This window comes from Moschus berezovskii, chromosome 26 (assembly GCF_049115385.1).
Source record: "Moschus berezovskii isolate FMDL1 chromosome 26, NW_MosBer_1.0, whole genome shotgun sequence".
Lineage (NCBI taxonomy): Eukaryota > Metazoa > Chordata > Mammalia > Artiodactyla > Moschidae > Moschus > Moschus berezovskii.
Window position 1 is genome coordinate 11,161,094 of NC_142485.1, and position 15,377 is coordinate 11,176,470.

A 15,377-nucleotide genomic window follows, 5' to 3' on the forward strand; every position below is an offset into this window, starting at 1 on the left:
GCTAGTCTTATTTGTATTCTTTTTCCCATTCATACCTTGCATAGATTTTCCCCAAATACCTTTTATGTTTTAGTTTTTAATTAGTAGCCCTTTCTCATGGGAATCAAAAGACCAAGTTTCCCATGTCACTGTAAAGGACGTGCATCCACATTATTTGTACTACAAAGCTTCAGCCTCAGCACTACTGACATTTGGGGCCAGAAAATTCTTTACTGTGGGTGTTTTTCTGGCCAAAGCAGGGTGGTGAGGACCTCTACCCACCCTATCCAGAAGCTCCACCGGTGTGACAACTAGAAAATATCCTCCAGATACATTCTAGGGAGCAAAATCACTCCCCAAAGAAAACCACTGGTAGAATGGCAACCCACACCAGCATTCTTGCCTAGAGAATCCCAGGGACAGAGGAGCCTGGCGGGCTGCCATTTATGGGGTCTCACAGAGTCGGACGCGACTGAAGCAACTTAGCAGCAGCAGACAGTTCACAATGCAAAGTAAAATCTTAATACAATCAGCTCAAATGTGACAAAATTTGATGCTTATGTGACCTTGTGCATAATGTGACAAAAATCACATTACTAGAAAACATGGGCTGGAGATAAAAGTAAGAGTTGAAACGGGAAACTTAAACTGCCCAATACTTAGTAAAAGAGAGAAAAAGGAGTGAGCTAGTAGCACTTTTTTCTTCCTCTAACTCCTTAGGTATTTTTATGCACTGTGTTTTGGAGGAAGTCTGACTACATGTTGCATAACAGTACCTGTGAAACTGAGTCCCCTTACTGAGTTTATGATTGATCTCTCTATTCCAACCTCCATCCCCTTTCTTGTCCCCTCTGACCTCGGTCCTACACTAACTGAACACATCAACCAGAGTCAGGTGATTAAGACTGCGGTTGCCGCTAACACCGTTGAGGTGATGAAACTGCTGTTGTAGATACTATCATTCCTGTATAAATTCAGATCATTTCTCCAGGGCAGGATGAGCTCACAGGCCTCCTGCCATGGACCACCTGGCCAGTGAATCATACACCAGACACATTTTGACTCCCAGAACCATGATTACAAAATGTCAGAAAATGACACAGTATAGCAGATGGAACTCAGCTCAGTGTTATGTGGCAGCTTGGATGGGAAGGGAGTTTGGGGGAGAATTGCCTGTTGTTGTTTAGTCGCTAAGTCATGTCTGACTCTTTTGCAACCCCATGGACTGTAGCCCACCAGGCTCCTCAATCCATGGCATTCTCCAGGCAAGAATACTGAAGTAGATTGCCATTTCCTTCTCCAGGGGATCTTCCTGACCCAGGGAGTGAACCCATGTCTCCTGCAGATTCTTTACCACTGAGCCACCCAGGAAGCCCAGGAGGAGAATGGATACATGAATCCGTATGGCTAAACCCTTTCACTGCCCACCTGAAACTGTTAAAACATTTGTTAATAGGCTATACCCCCAATAAAAAATTTTAAGTTTTTTTTTAAAAAAAAAGAAATGCTAGAAGATGATGATAAATCCCAGCATCTTTGCTCTTTTCCTTGAAAAAAAACCCAAAAGCCAAGCTGAAGTGGACCTGAGACCAGTCTCCCACTCTGTACAACAAACCCTGACCTCACTGCAAACACCTTCTCTCCCAGTTTGGCTTTCTGTGCCCCGGGCACTGAAGTCCTTCCTCCGTTACAATTATAGACAGAGATAAGTTAAAAGAATTCTACCTAAATGCAAAGCAAACAAATGTGAATCCCCAGCCAAGGACTTTTCTCCTTTCCTTTCCACCTACTATGTCAACAAAGTACTTTCACTACAGAAAATAAACCTGGGTTCAACATACAGGCTGAAGATAATTCTGTTGTCTGAATTATTTCTTGAAGAGAAACTAATTAGATTCATAAATCACTGTTATTTTGAGCCATGTATTTCCATTTACAAGGTCAATGCCAAATGAACATATACATTAATAGCTATCTTCAAACATAATCATAATTTCCACTGCTATGTCCTATATTCTGACATTTTTTGCGTTATCACCTTTTGTTTTACATTTACCTATTTTTACATTTAAAAATAAACAGGGCTTTTGTCATTGTTTGTGTGTAAGCAGTCCTTCGGGAAAAAAACACCGTTTATAAGATTTAATACCAGAGAGGATTTAGATTCCTCTACCAAGAAATTTAGATTTCTTGAAATAAAGGGCGGTACATTATTCATCCTGTTTCCTGCATTAGTGCAACAGACATTCAATAAATATACTGAGTAAATGACCTCTTTTGATCTTTACAGCTATACATACATAGAGCTTATAATTGCAAATTTTCATGCACAACCTAAAATAAGCTTTATTTTTTATGACTGGCATCTTTCATAGCAATTTCCCACAAATCCTCATGCCCACACGTTTGTCCATGTTAATGCAATGCTATATCTCACTGTACAATAAGTCCCCTACATACAAACCTTGAAGTTGCAAACTTTCAAAGATGCAAACATGCCCATGTATGCCAGCTGCTGTACTGTACTACTGTACTTTTTAAGGTACTGTACTGTAAGATTTTAAATGTTTTTATTTTTGTTTTTTTATGTATATTTGTGTGAAAAGTTTTCTAAGCCTATTATAGTACAGTATCATACAGTTGATTGTGTTAGGTGGGTACCTAGTTTAATTTTGTTGGACTTAGAAAGGCACTCTCAGAACAGAACTCATTCGCATGAAGAGAACTTACTGTATTGATACATCATACACTTCATACACTGCTTACCCTCCCCACTTAAGCAGCTGAGATGGGAGCTTCTATTCATAACAAGATTCCAACCTATCAAAAGAAGCGGACTGGGCTCTCCAGGGCTCTACTTGTATGAGAGTTCTTAGGAGCCACTAAAAGAAAGGGTGGGAAGGATCCTTTCTAAAATAAGTTAAACCATTAAAAAAAAAAAAAACTCATGAAAAGGAAAAAAAATATACGTCAAAGAGAAAGAAGCATTTCCCATGTATGGGAATGGGTTTTGTCCTACAGTATGACAAATGTTTGACGGTAACATCATTTTTACTTACTATAAGCTGAAATATTCTAATTCTTATGTTAAAATCAACATAAGCAAATACAAAACAGCTATATATTTTTTAAAAACTGAATAAAATAGGTGAACTTCTCAAGTTCCCTAACTCACTTTGGGGAAAACCGTTTGACTGAAATGACACATCACAAAATGAAAAATAAACTGTTGATACAATAACATCTCGACATATGACCAAGACTATACAATTCAAACTGCAATTCAACTTTAATTGGGTCCATGTTGGCCCCATTCAAAGGCAGGGTAGTAGGAGGGGTTAGTTACTGTGATACCAGGAGGACCAGGATTTACTTATGAGGCAGTCCCATAGTTCTGACACAAAAGATGGCCTAACTCCAAGTCTCTGCTGTATACCAGGTATCAAAGAAAAAAAAAAAAAAGAAAAGAAATATCATGAGCCTATCTACATTATATATTTGAGCTTGTGGCTATTCCAAAGAAAAAGCTTCCAGTTACTTAGAGCTTGCGTCTTTGGGGGGATTCTACAATAAAGCAGGATTTAAATATATATACATACACAGTCAACTTTGGTAAGGTAAATTTTATTTATTTATTTTTATTTGGCTACGCCACGTGGCTTGTGGGATCTTCCCAACTAAGGATCGAACCTACGCCTTCCACGGTGAAATAAGCAGGACTGATGCTGAAACTGAAACTCCAATACTTTGGCCACCTCATGCGACAAGTTGACTCAATGGAAAAGACTCTGATGCTGGGAGGGATTGGAGGCGGGAGGAGACGGGGTCGACAGAGAATGAGATGGATGGATGGCATCACCAACTCGATGGACATGAGTTTGAGTGAACTCCGGGAGTTGGTGATGGACAGGGAGGCCTGGAGTGCTGTGATTCATGGGGTCGCAAAGAGTCGGACACGACTGAGCGACTGAACTGAACTGAACTGAATCACTGGCCCGCCAGGGAATTCTCGGTAAGGTAAAATTCAAAGTTTGTTTGGAAAACAGTCTTGGAACCCAGCAACTTGTTTTGTACATATTTTCATTGTAAATGCTTTTATTTTCTTACATAAGAGTGTGAAACAAATTACCTTTATATTTAAAAGACTACATTCTCCTATTTAGCACAAACATACCAAATTCAAACAATTCACAGGCACCTAAAAAGAAAATTAGTATGGACCAAGTTCCTACCGCCTAGTTCATTTTACAGTGATTCACCATGAGTAAGCTTTAAAACTCATTTCCTCTAGAACTGTAGTCTTGGGGAAAAAAAATTTTAGGTCTGTACATCATAATCACTACCTTAAAAGAAAAAATTGAGTGAGGTTTCATACCTGCCTAATTCCCTCAATGATACAAAGTTACCTTTGTCAGCCCTAGTTTGTTTTTTTCTTTTAAGTGTATTATGTCAGCTTTCTGGAATGTATACTGCACTTCCTCATTGACACAATTGCTATAAATAGTAAAAATTTTTAAAAAATCCTACAAAATCTATTTAACTCCTAGAGTAACTGATGTGTGGGTGGTTCTTACTGAGTACTCAAATTCCTCTTTCATTAGTTGAAATGGTTTCAGCGCATGTTTTAAACATCCTGTATTGCAAAAATTTGGTCAGCTGATTCTAGAAGAACATTCCCGTAGGGAAACATGGGTTGATGTCACTGCACACTAGTACAAAGCCTCTTAACCGGTCTCTCCCAGCCTCCAGTCCCTCCCTCCCAATAGTCTGTCCTCCACCGTGCAGCCAGTTACAGAAATCGCAAATCTAAGCTATACCACGTGCTAAGTGCATGCTAAGCTGCTTCAGTGGTGTCCAACTCTTTGCAACCCTCTGTCCGTGGGATTCTCCAAGCAAGAATCCTGGAGGGGGCTGCCATTCCCTCCTCCAAGGGATCTTGCCGACCCAGGGATTGACCCCACATCTCTCACATTTGACCTGCACTGGCAGACAGGTTCTTTACCACTGTCGTCACCTGAGAAGCCCATATCCCTAAAAACCATCCTGCCCAAAGAATTTCTTCCAGAGTAAAGTCCAAATCCCATAGCACATCACAGAAGACTCCCCAACTGGCATCAACTTAACCTTAGTTTTTTCCACGTCTCCCTTTCAGGTGGACCCCCTGGTGATTTCTCATCACTCCTTAACTAGTCCTGTTCTTCTCTCTAGACTCTTGCAAAAACCCTTCTGCTTTGAATTCCTGTCCTTGAATATTCACCCATACAGATCAGTTCAAATATCACTTTCTCAATAAAACCTTCCCCTACATCCTTCAGATAAACTCAGCACATTTGGTCACTCTGTGCCCCTCCACAAACACTGTGCTTGTGTTCATAGGTGGTGTTCATAGGTGTTCGATGAAGGCTGATTAAATTTTGAAAGCATATACATGCTTAAGTGAGGGACTGTTAAACTACAAACTGTTTAACTATAAACTGTTAAAGCTGTTGTTAAAAAACATAAGGATATTCCATCCATGTGCAGCAATGTAAAAATCAATACATAAACTTTAAAAATCAGTCTTATTTAAAGTATTCCAATCAGAATCATGGATTACTAAAACTCCAGATGTTTAACCTGCTTCCCCTTAAAATGTTAACCATGTATTAGTAGAACACCATAGCAAAAACAGTTTCAAACAGAAAAGATTTGGTACCTTCCCAGTCAAGAAAGTTTCAGTACTGACAGCTTTAAAATTCCTGCAATGGTGCAAATCTTCTTAATTGAAAAATAATAAAATAAGGAGAAAAAAAATCTAAATTTAGTCCTGCACTGAAATCCTCACCTTTGAAAAACTCTCAAGATAACGATTTAGTAGAAACCCCATTCTCCATCATACCCTATGGCTGATAAAGAAAACACAGCCACGCAAACAATAATTTAACACGAGCCAAAACAAAGAAAGGCGGTGTTTTCAGAAAGAAGCTAGTGTTGGCGATTTAAATGTTTCCACTATGTCTGAGCATCTCCAATATAAATACCTTATGTATTTAAGGGAAGCTTCACAAGTCAAAAGCTATTTCACATAAATAATTCAATTCTTACCGTAAGCCTGTGATTTAAGCAGAGCAGGGATTATCTGCCTGAATGTGAGACATTACCAACCCAGTAAAAACGGAGATAAAAGACTGGCTATAAAAATGTAGCACTTCGTTTCAAAAAAAAAAAAAAAAGAAGTTACTAAAACAACAAAATGGCCCAAAAAAAGAAACCCCCCTCCCTCTTATTTCATCACTAAATTCAGCCCTGTGGTACCTACTGGAGATTCCGTTAATAAAATGATGGCCAAAATTTCAAATCATGAAAACCTGGAGCAAAAAGTTCCATCTCCCAGTCTTTTTTCCCAGTGACATTTACCCTGCAAGCAAACCCCAGCTCCATTTCTCAAAAGCACTTCTCAGACCCTCGGCGCGCATTCAGCTCTCAGCCGAGTCCCTGAGGTTCGGGGTCGGACCGAGAGTCGCCCCGGGAGGGTCTTGAGGGGGGAGCACCCAGCTGGGCGCGAGATTTGGGGTCGGGCTCACCCCCAAAAGGCTCTGCTCGGCAAGAGACCGAGGACTGGGAACCAGACCCGAGAACAGTGCCCCGGAGAACCGCGGGCGCCCAGACCCCGAGCCTCGGGTCCGAGCCCCGGTCCACAGGCAGCCCAGCGGCTCCGCCTCCCGACTCGGGTCGGGTTCCAGTGCCCAGGCCAGGCCCCGCCACGCTCAGGCACCGCGGGGCAAAAACTCCGGGCACCCCGGCCCTAGGAAACTGGAATCCCGAAAGGTCCCTGGGGGCGGACACCCACCTGACCGAGCCCCGCCGAGCGCCGGGCTCAGCAAGCCCAGCAGCAGCAGCCACCGGACGCGGAGAGTCTCGGAGGGCGAGCCCGCGCCCGACCCCATCTCAGCCCGAGCCCGCAGGTTCTCCTCAGCGCTCGGCCGCCCCTGCCTCCGCCCGCTCCACGATTCCCAGCCCCGCCAGGGCCCCAGGGCTGGCAGCGATGCGCGCGCGCTCGGCACTGACGCAACTCGGCTCCGGTCCGAGCTCGCTCCCGACGCGGCGCCCGCTCGCCTGACTGACGTACGGAGCGCTCCGTCCCAGGCGAGTGAGAACGTGCTTTCTCCCCGATCCCCTCAGACCCTTGCAGGAGCCGGCCCCGCCCATCGCCACTCGCCCCGCCCTCCTGCTTCAAGGCCCGCCTACTCCGGGGCGGGTTGAGGGAGCCTATTGGAAGAAGCACTTGTCACGGAAAAGAAGGCGGAGCGTGAGCCCCAGAAGCGGAATTGACCCGCAGAAACGAAATGCAGGCCCGCCTCCTGCGCAGCCTTTCCTTATTGGCTCTCTGAGTTGGGCGGGACGTAAAAATCTGGGCTCCCACTGGCTGTTTGGCATCGAGGCGTGGGGCTCCGCGGAGAGGCCTTGACCCGGCAGGGCTTGGGTCCGCGGTTGCCGGCTTGGGGAGGGGGTTCTGAGGCCGGATCTCCGCCTCTGGGCCCGGGAAGATGGTGCTGGGGGGTTGCCCGGTGAGTTACTTACTTCTGTGCGGCCAGGCGGCTCTGCTGCTGGGGAATCTGCTGCTGCTGCATTGTGTGTCTCGAAGCCACTCGCACAACGCCACCGCCGAGCCCGAGCTCACATCCGCTGGCGCCGCCCACCCGGAGGGCTCCCCCGGCGCTGCGAGCTGGGAGTATGGCGACCCCCACTCTCCAGTCATCCTTTGCTCTTACCTGTAAGCTACCCGGTCGTCGAGGCGGGTGGAGATGGAGATGGGGGGCCCTGGGATACACGGGGGTTGTGCGGGATAGGGAGGCTGCTTCCCCCCCCAAGTCCCTCTCCACCTGGAGGACCTACCTGATCGTCGACACGCGGGAGGAAAATAACCATGACAGGCTTCTCACTCAACGCACTCCTGCAGGGCAAAACCCCTCTGTGTCGGTGGCTGATCCTTTGGGCTCCCCAAAGAGGAGAACTAGGGAACAGTGACATTATAGAGCCTGCGGAAGAAGGGTACGAGGTAGTACCGGCTCCCTTTAACCGAAGGAGACACCCTCGTTCGTGCTGGTACTGAGTGGCGCACAAGTGGAGTAAATCACTCATCTCTACGTGGCACCTCCTTAAAAAAAAATAAAAGCAGCAACCTTAGCGTTGCAGAACCAAGTCAAAACTTTTAACGTCTCTTTTAAGTCAAATAAGAAAAGGCTTTTGAAAAATCCAAGAGAGCTGGGAATCCTTTGGCCTGATTTTGCCCCCATAGCCTTGTGGCTGTTTGCCTAGGGAAGAGACGAAGCCTTGGCAGAGGTAGTATAGGTGTAGGAAAAGGACCAGAAACACCCCTCATCCCCACCCCGCCCCCAACCAAAGGGTCACTGGATGGCTGTTTGACCTGCTGTCCTTCAGCCTAATTGACAGCATCTCTTGTCTTGGGGAAGACTTAGAGGGACATTAACCCCCAGAAAATTTGCAGAAATGTCTCTTGCCTGTTATGACTATATACATGTAAACAGCCATTTAGAAAGACGTTAATGATGATCTTACTGGTGATTTACAGACCCGATGAATTTATAGAATGTGAAGACCCAGTGGATCATGTTGGAAACACAACAGCATCCCAGGAACTTGGTTATGGTTGTCTCAAGGTGGGTTTTTGTTTGGTTTTATAAGCAAACTCTTCCATAGAGAAACAATATTGCCTAAATGCTATTACAGAAAAGTGTGAGGAGTATGAAGTTATTTTTTTGTAAAATTCATTGAAATGACTGTTACTGAAAATTTCCAACATGGTCAGGGTCAGTGGCTGAACAGGACGTTTAGTCTTCTCAGAAAGAAGCAGGCTCTGTGCCAAAACTTCCCAGGTGCAAAGACCAATGTGTCTTTGGTTCCTTTGGCCATTGTGATTGACAGATTTGAAGCTCAGATATCACCCCTGACTACCCTTCAAGGCACGTACTTTCCTGAAAGAGCAAAAGGGAAGTTTATGCAATTTCTAAAACTGATGCTGGATTGAGCAGTATCTTCGTTACATACGCATTTGGGACAAAGCTCCTCTTGCCAATGACCTTTCTTTTCACTAGGCAAGCAGTTTCCACCACGTCCTTAGGAAATAGATCAGGCCTGTCAGTATACTTCCCTGGTGGCTCAGTGGTAAAGACTCTGCCTGCTAACACAAGAGACCCAGGTTCCATCCCTGGGTTAGGAAGATCCCCTGGAGAAGGAAACAGCAACCTACTCCAGTATTCTTGCCTGGAGATCCCCATGGACAGAGGAGCCTGGTGGGCTACAGCCCACAAAGAGTCAGACACACTGAATGACTAACACTTTCACTTTTCATTATTAAATGTCTTTGTAGGGGGTTGTTGCATTCAGGAGGAGCCTTGGATAACAATGGTCTCTTAGAATGAAAAGAAGCCCTTCAGTTCCATTAATAACATCCCTGAAGCTGGACTCATGCTTCCTAGTCAGTCTCCCCAGAACCTTCAAAGTTCACATAGTTCCTCCCCTCTGTGGACTCACCATTATGTTATATTATGCTGCATAATGCAAGTCAAGACACCATCAGCTATAAGAGAATTAGGGAAAATATTCTTTGTTCCGTCAGCTATAAGAGAATTAGGGAAAATATTCTTTGTTCCTAAATCAGACACAGGGAAATAAACCTGAAAGTAACAAGGTCAAAAAGGCAACTCTTGCTGCAATCACAAGTAAAGAAATATTTTCAATACAATGAGATTTTGTTCTATGGGTACTTATTGATAAAAGTTTGAGCATTGTATGCTCATGTTCAGTCACTAAGTCGTGACCAACTCTTTTGCGACCCCATGGACTAGCCCACCAGGCACCTCTGTCCGTGGGAATTCCCAGGCAAGTGTACTGGAGTGGGTTGCCATTTCCTTCTTCAGGGGATCTTCCCTGGCCCAGGGATTGAACCCTCATCTCTTACATTGGCAAAGAGGTTCTTTACCACCGAGTCACCAGGGAAACCCAGAGTATCGTATAGAGATCAGTGTGAGCACCTTGACAGGATCAACCCAGTGTTTAATGAAAATGGGCAAAAATAAATGATCTCTATACAATACTTCGGAGAAGGCAATGGCAAGCCACTCCAGTACTCTTGCCTAGAAAATCCCATGGTTGGAGGAGCCTGGTGGGCTGCAGTCCGTGGGGTCGCTGAGGGTCGGACACGACTGAGCGACTTCACTTTCACTTTTCACTTTCACACACTGGAGAAGGAAATGGCAACCCACTCAGGTGTTCTTGCCTGGAGAATCCCAGGGATGGGGGAGCCTGGTGGGCTTCCGTCTATGGGGTCACACAGAGTCGGACACAACTGAAGTGACTTAGCAGCAGCAGCAGCAGCATACAATACTTACTTTTGCCCATTTTCATTAAAACATTGGGTTGATCCTGTCAAGATGATCAGACTGTCACTTCCCCCAGAAGTCCTGGAGGACTGTCAGCATTCGGGCCCCCAAGTCCCAGGGGAGGGACAAGAGTAAACATCTTCACGTTCCACCCACTTCCCTTTGAGGAATGTTCCAGCGAGAACAGTAGTGAAACACTTAATAAGGTGCCAGTGGAGAATGCCCAGCTGTGCTTTCTCTGCTAGAATTCAGTTACACAAAGGGTCGGAGGTCTTCTTCTGACATGTTTTGCTGGAATTTAAACTTACATATAGATGTATTACATTACTATGGATGTGAGCTGAAAAATCACAGTTTCGAGAGCCGCGTAAAGTCCTGAGTCAGTTGACATGCTGAGTTCTTTCCTAACGATGTTCATTTATAATATGTATAAAATAGACCTCAAATACACATTGACTTTTTTTTTAATTGGAGTATAATTGCTGTGCAGTGTTGTTTTTAGTTTCTGCTGTACAGCAGCGTGAGTCAGCTACGCTGCTAAGTCACTTCAGTCGTGTCCGACTCTGTGCGACCCCATAGACGGAAGCCCACCAGGCTCCTCTGTCCCTGGGATTCTCCAGGCAAGAACACTGGAGTGGGTTGCCATTTCCTTCTCCAATGCGTGAAAGTGAAAAGTGAAAGTGAAGTCGCTCAGTCGTGTCCGACCCATAGCGATCCCACGGACTGCAGCCTACCAGGCTCCTCCATCCATGGGATTTTCTAGGCACTAGTACTGGTCAGCTATATGTATACATAGATCTCTTCTCTCCCAAGCCTCCGTCCCAGCCCCCTGCCCATCCCACCCCTCTAGGTCATCATAGAGCACCAAGGTGAGCGCCCTGTGGTACCCAGCAGCTTCCCGCTGGCTGCTTTATACTTGGTAGCGTCTGTGTGTCCATTCATTCCTCCCTCTCCTTTCCCATCCCCCCCCCGTCACATCCACAAGTCCACCCTCTACATCTGTTCTCTATCCCTGCCCCCAGAGAGGTTCATCAGCACCACATTTCTAGACTGCACCTGTATGCGTTAATATACGATATTTGTTTTCCTCTTTCTGACTTCACTCTGTATGATAGTCTCTACACATTGACTTTTTTAATACCCATTCCCAAATATGCAATCATGTGCTCTTCTCCTGTAAATACAGGATTCATTAAAGCACTGTGTCCCACTAATCCAAACTGGCATTTAATGAAACTGATTTTAAACTTCTGTACTATATTATCCAAGAAGGTGGTCCCAAGGAAAGAAAATGAAAAGGAGTTTATTTCAAACCAGGTCCATTTAGGATCGACTCGTTGAAAATCGCTTGAAGTAGGTCCCTAAACTCCTCGCTTTTTAGCACAGCTTTACCCCACCTTCAGTAGAATGGTTATTGTCCTGGGCCAGCTTTTTTGATAGTTCATATGAAGAGATGTTTTGTGTTACTCGCTCTGGCGAGTTTGGTTGTTCTGTTGTGGTTGTCACCCCGCAGTTCGGGGGTCAGGCCTACAGAGATGTGGAGCACACTTCCGTGCAGTGCCGGGCCCTGGATGGAATCGAGTGTGCCAGCCCGAGGACCTTCCTCCGAGAGAACAAACCTTGTATAAAGTAAGTGCTGTCTGCATAAAGTAGCTGGTACCTAGATGGAGGTAGGGTTGTTCTGTCCTCTCTTGGTGTTGACTTTTTCTTTTACCTTAAGTGTTAAAGGGGCAGCATGATTACTGCTGTGCATACTCCACAGACACAAGCAATGGGGTGATAACGTAGGGGACACTGGACAGGAGGCCAGAGGCTGTGAATTCTAAATGCCCTTTTCACCAACCAGCTAAAGGACCTCAGGGCACCCAGAGTCTCTGTCCCCTCCTCCACAAAATGAAGGAGGTGGAACAGATGATCCAACTTCAGAACTCCTACGACAGGCATCCATCCTTTGAAAACAGCCATAGGATTTCAGGAGGAAAGATTTTATTATGAAAAGTGCGGGCCTCTCTCCCTGAAAAGCAGTATTATCTTGAAGAATTAGGGTTATTGAGAATTAGGGTCCGGGGGTTAAGAACCCACCTTCCAATGCAGGGGATGTGGACTCGATCCCCGGTCCAGCAACTACTTGCCACAGGGTAGCTAAGCCCACGTACCACAATGACTGAGCCTGCATGCTAAGAATGAGAAGCCTGCACACCACAGCCAAGATCCTGAGTGCCGCAACTGAGGCCTGACACGGCCAAAAATTAATTAACTTTTTAAAAAACGAATTAGGATTATTTCTGTAAACTCCACTTGAAGGCACAGAACTTATGTATACCATTTGCTGATGGAGAGTTGTGACTGCGTTGCTGCTGCTGCTGCTAAGTTGCTTCAGTCGTGTCCGACTCTGTGCGACCCCATAGACGGAAGCCCACCAGGCTCCCCGACTGCGTTAGGTGATGCCATTAGAGTATCTGCAATTTAATGTCATCACAGTTTGTAAGACAGAAGTCCTTCCAAGAAGTCCCATTTTTCGGGTGCCGTGAAACAGCAGGAGAGGAACGTGGAGATCAGTGTTCATTTAACGGCTGGATGGCATCACCGACTCGATGGACATGAGTTTGAGTGAACTCCGGGAGTTGGTGATGGACAGGGAGGCCTGGCGTGCTGTGACTCATGGGGTTGCAAAGAGTCGGACACGACTGAGCGACTGAACTGAACTGAACACCTCATGAGAGAACTACATTCAGAAGTGCAGCCTCCCTCAGGATAAGAGCCTACACAAGAAAGGGATGGGCGCCCAGACACCACGCCAACCAGGATACCTGACCTGTAAATGTCCTTAATAGTTTCTTATCCAGCCCAACTCTGTATTGGTTCCTCTGGGTCCTCTATACCTTGTGTGCGTCTATGCTAAGTCGCTCAGTCATGTCCGACTCTGTGCTACCTATGGACTGTCACCCGCCAGGCTTCTTTGTCCATGGGATTCTCCAGGCAAGAATACTGGAATGGGTTGCCATGCCCTCCTCCAGGGGATCTTCCCAACTCAGGGATTGAACCCACATCTCTTATGTCTCCTGCATTGCAGGCAGGTTCTTTACCACTAGCGCCACCTGGGAAGTTACCTCCATATCTTAGCAAGTACCTTTTTGAGAATCTAGACAAACTAGAGATCTTCCTTTTGGGGAGAGGGGGTTGGTAAGAAGTCACAGAGGGACTATCTTCCCATCTTGTCACTTACGTGAAATTCACTAGTAAAGCATTAGGTATTTTCATTTTCACGTGGTAAGCATCTTCCTCTTGATTCCCTGTCTAGGTATACCGGACACTACTTCATAACCACTTTGCTCTACTCTTTCTTCCTGGGATGTTTTGGAGTAGATCGTTTCTGCCTGGGACACACTGGCACAGCAGTGGGGAAGCTCTTGACCCTTGGAGGACTTGGGATTTGGTGGTTTGTTGACCTTATTTTGCTGATCACTGGAGGGCTGATGCCCAGTGACGGCAGCAATTGGTGCACTGTTTACTAAGAAGAGCTGCTGCTGTGGCCCAGAGAGGCAAGGCTGTTGGATTCATCTCTGCAGGCTCAGAACTCCTCGATGTCAGGCCTGACCAGTATTTTCCCTCATTGGAGAGAATGGGTTTGGTTAGGAAGGTGGCTTCAGACTGTGGATGTTCGACCCAGATTTGACCTTGCAGACTAGAAATGACAAGCAGACAGTATTGTGGGTATCAAGTTTGTACCTTTCCTCGTGTACCAAAAATATAAAGGATAGTGATTAACTTATAAGCTGCAGAAGGGTCTCCTTATTCTTTATTTCTTTGTGCTGCTATGTCATCAACCCTTTGGAGCAGTTGGACCCAACAGGATGTTTTTGGCCTGTGCCTTTGTGACCCTGAGTCTTCATGCAGTGGAGGTCAGAAGCTGAACCAACGAAAATGTCCAGCAGAAGTAGAAACAGCAGTCGATTTTAATACATGCTGAAATTCTGACTTTCTGAATTTAAATTGCGGAATGAATGTTGCCAACCTGGAACACTTGTTTGGGTATTTTCAGTAGGTAGAATGAAACTCCGTATCTGTTGTGTTTAAAGCTGAGTATCTGAAATGAGCCTATTAATACACCCTATTGTTTCATCATTATTACTCCTGAGAGGCAATATATCCAGTATAGTAATTCCCTCTAATGTCCAATTATGTTTTGAAAGCCAACAGTTCCAGACATGTCTGGGTTCAGCTATCCTCTTGGCAGAATTTTCCTGTTGAAAAGGTATCATTTACCAATTTAGAAAGCCCATGTTATAGACTGATTTAAAAAAAATCATACAAGTAACTCTAAATCTCTTCTTCATGATTACATAATATAAAATGAAGAGCCTCACATCCTTGGAAAGAAAAACAGACTCTTCCTTAAAGGATGTTACTGCTAAGTGCTAGATAGAATTAGGATGTGACTTGTGGGAAACAAAAAGAAACTGAACACATTTGTCAAAATAAGCATGGTACCAAAGTCTCTCAATGTGGGCTACAGTGGTCAGTCAGAAGGAAAGAGACAGCCAAGCTTTCAAGTTCCCACATCACAGGGGATTAAAAAAAAAAAATGTTCTAAACTTGTGGTTTTTAAAACTTAGTTCCCATCCCTTACAATCTGAGTTGAAAAGAACTGTTAAGTGTAAAGTAAAAGGGGGGTTTACAAAGAGCCTGCTATTTGGGCAACGTATAAATTCTGGGAACAATCAAGGTAGAAACGCTCAAAGTTTAGTCTTGTAATAATTGACATAAAAGCCAAGAATCCCAGTTAAAATAATTGGATACTTTCTATCATTATGAAGCAGTTTTCCTGAAAGTTTCAGCTTTATTATCCCTGATGAATATGACTTCTCTTATGGTATTAAATGATGGCAATTATGTAAAAATGAAAACAGATTATTCTCTTTTGTCTTGAAAGTTCTGTACCACATTGACCTCAACTTCTTCATAACTGTAAATTGATAGATTCTTATTTATAATCTCTACAGTCTAAGGCAGTAT

General features: G+C 44.8%; 2 protein-coding genes across 2 annotated transcripts in view; one reads left to right on the forward strand and one right to left on the reverse strand.

Annotated features, from left to right (window-relative positions):
- The window catches only part of ADAM9 (ADAM metallopeptidase domain 9), a 91,720-nt gene extending 84,593 nt beyond the window's left edge, over positions 1-7,127 (reverse strand). Inside the window, exon 1 of the mRNA XM_055416634.2 lies at positions 6,809-7,127. Coding sequence (XP_055272609.1) covers positions 6,809-6,905 — 97 coding nt within the window. The 5' untranslated portion in view covers positions 6,906-7,127. The remainder of the gene's footprint in view (positions 1-6,808) is intronic.
- A 259-nt stretch (positions 7,128-7,386) lies between these two features.
- On the forward strand, positions 7,387-14,489 carry TM2D2 (TM2 domain containing 2). The gene is made up of 4 exons (XM_055416633.2): positions 7,387-7,732; positions 8,552-8,639; positions 11,875-11,990; positions 13,663-14,489. Exons 1-4 carry the CDS (start codon positions 7,506-7,508, stop codon positions 13,874-13,876), a joined length of 645 nt encoding a protein of 214 aa, XP_055272608.1. The 5' UTR covers positions 7,387-7,505; the 3' UTR covers positions 13,877-14,489.
- The last annotated feature ends 888 nt before the right edge of the window (positions 14,490-15,377 follow it).

Bases quoted from the DNA above. Each gene is read 5' to 3' on its own strand.
- TM2D2 (XM_055416633.2), top strand. From the start codon at position 7,506: ATGGTGCTGGGGGGTTGCCCGGTGAGTTACTTACTTCTGTGCGGCCAG. The intron at 7,733-8,551 runs GTAAGCTACCCG...GGTGATTTACAG, and splicing joins GTCATCCTTTGCTCTTACCT to ACCCGATGAATTTATAGAAT. The intron at 11,991-13,662 runs GTAAGTGCTGTC...TTCCCTGTCTAG, and splicing joins GAGAACAAACCTTGTATAAA to GTATACCGGACACTACTTCA.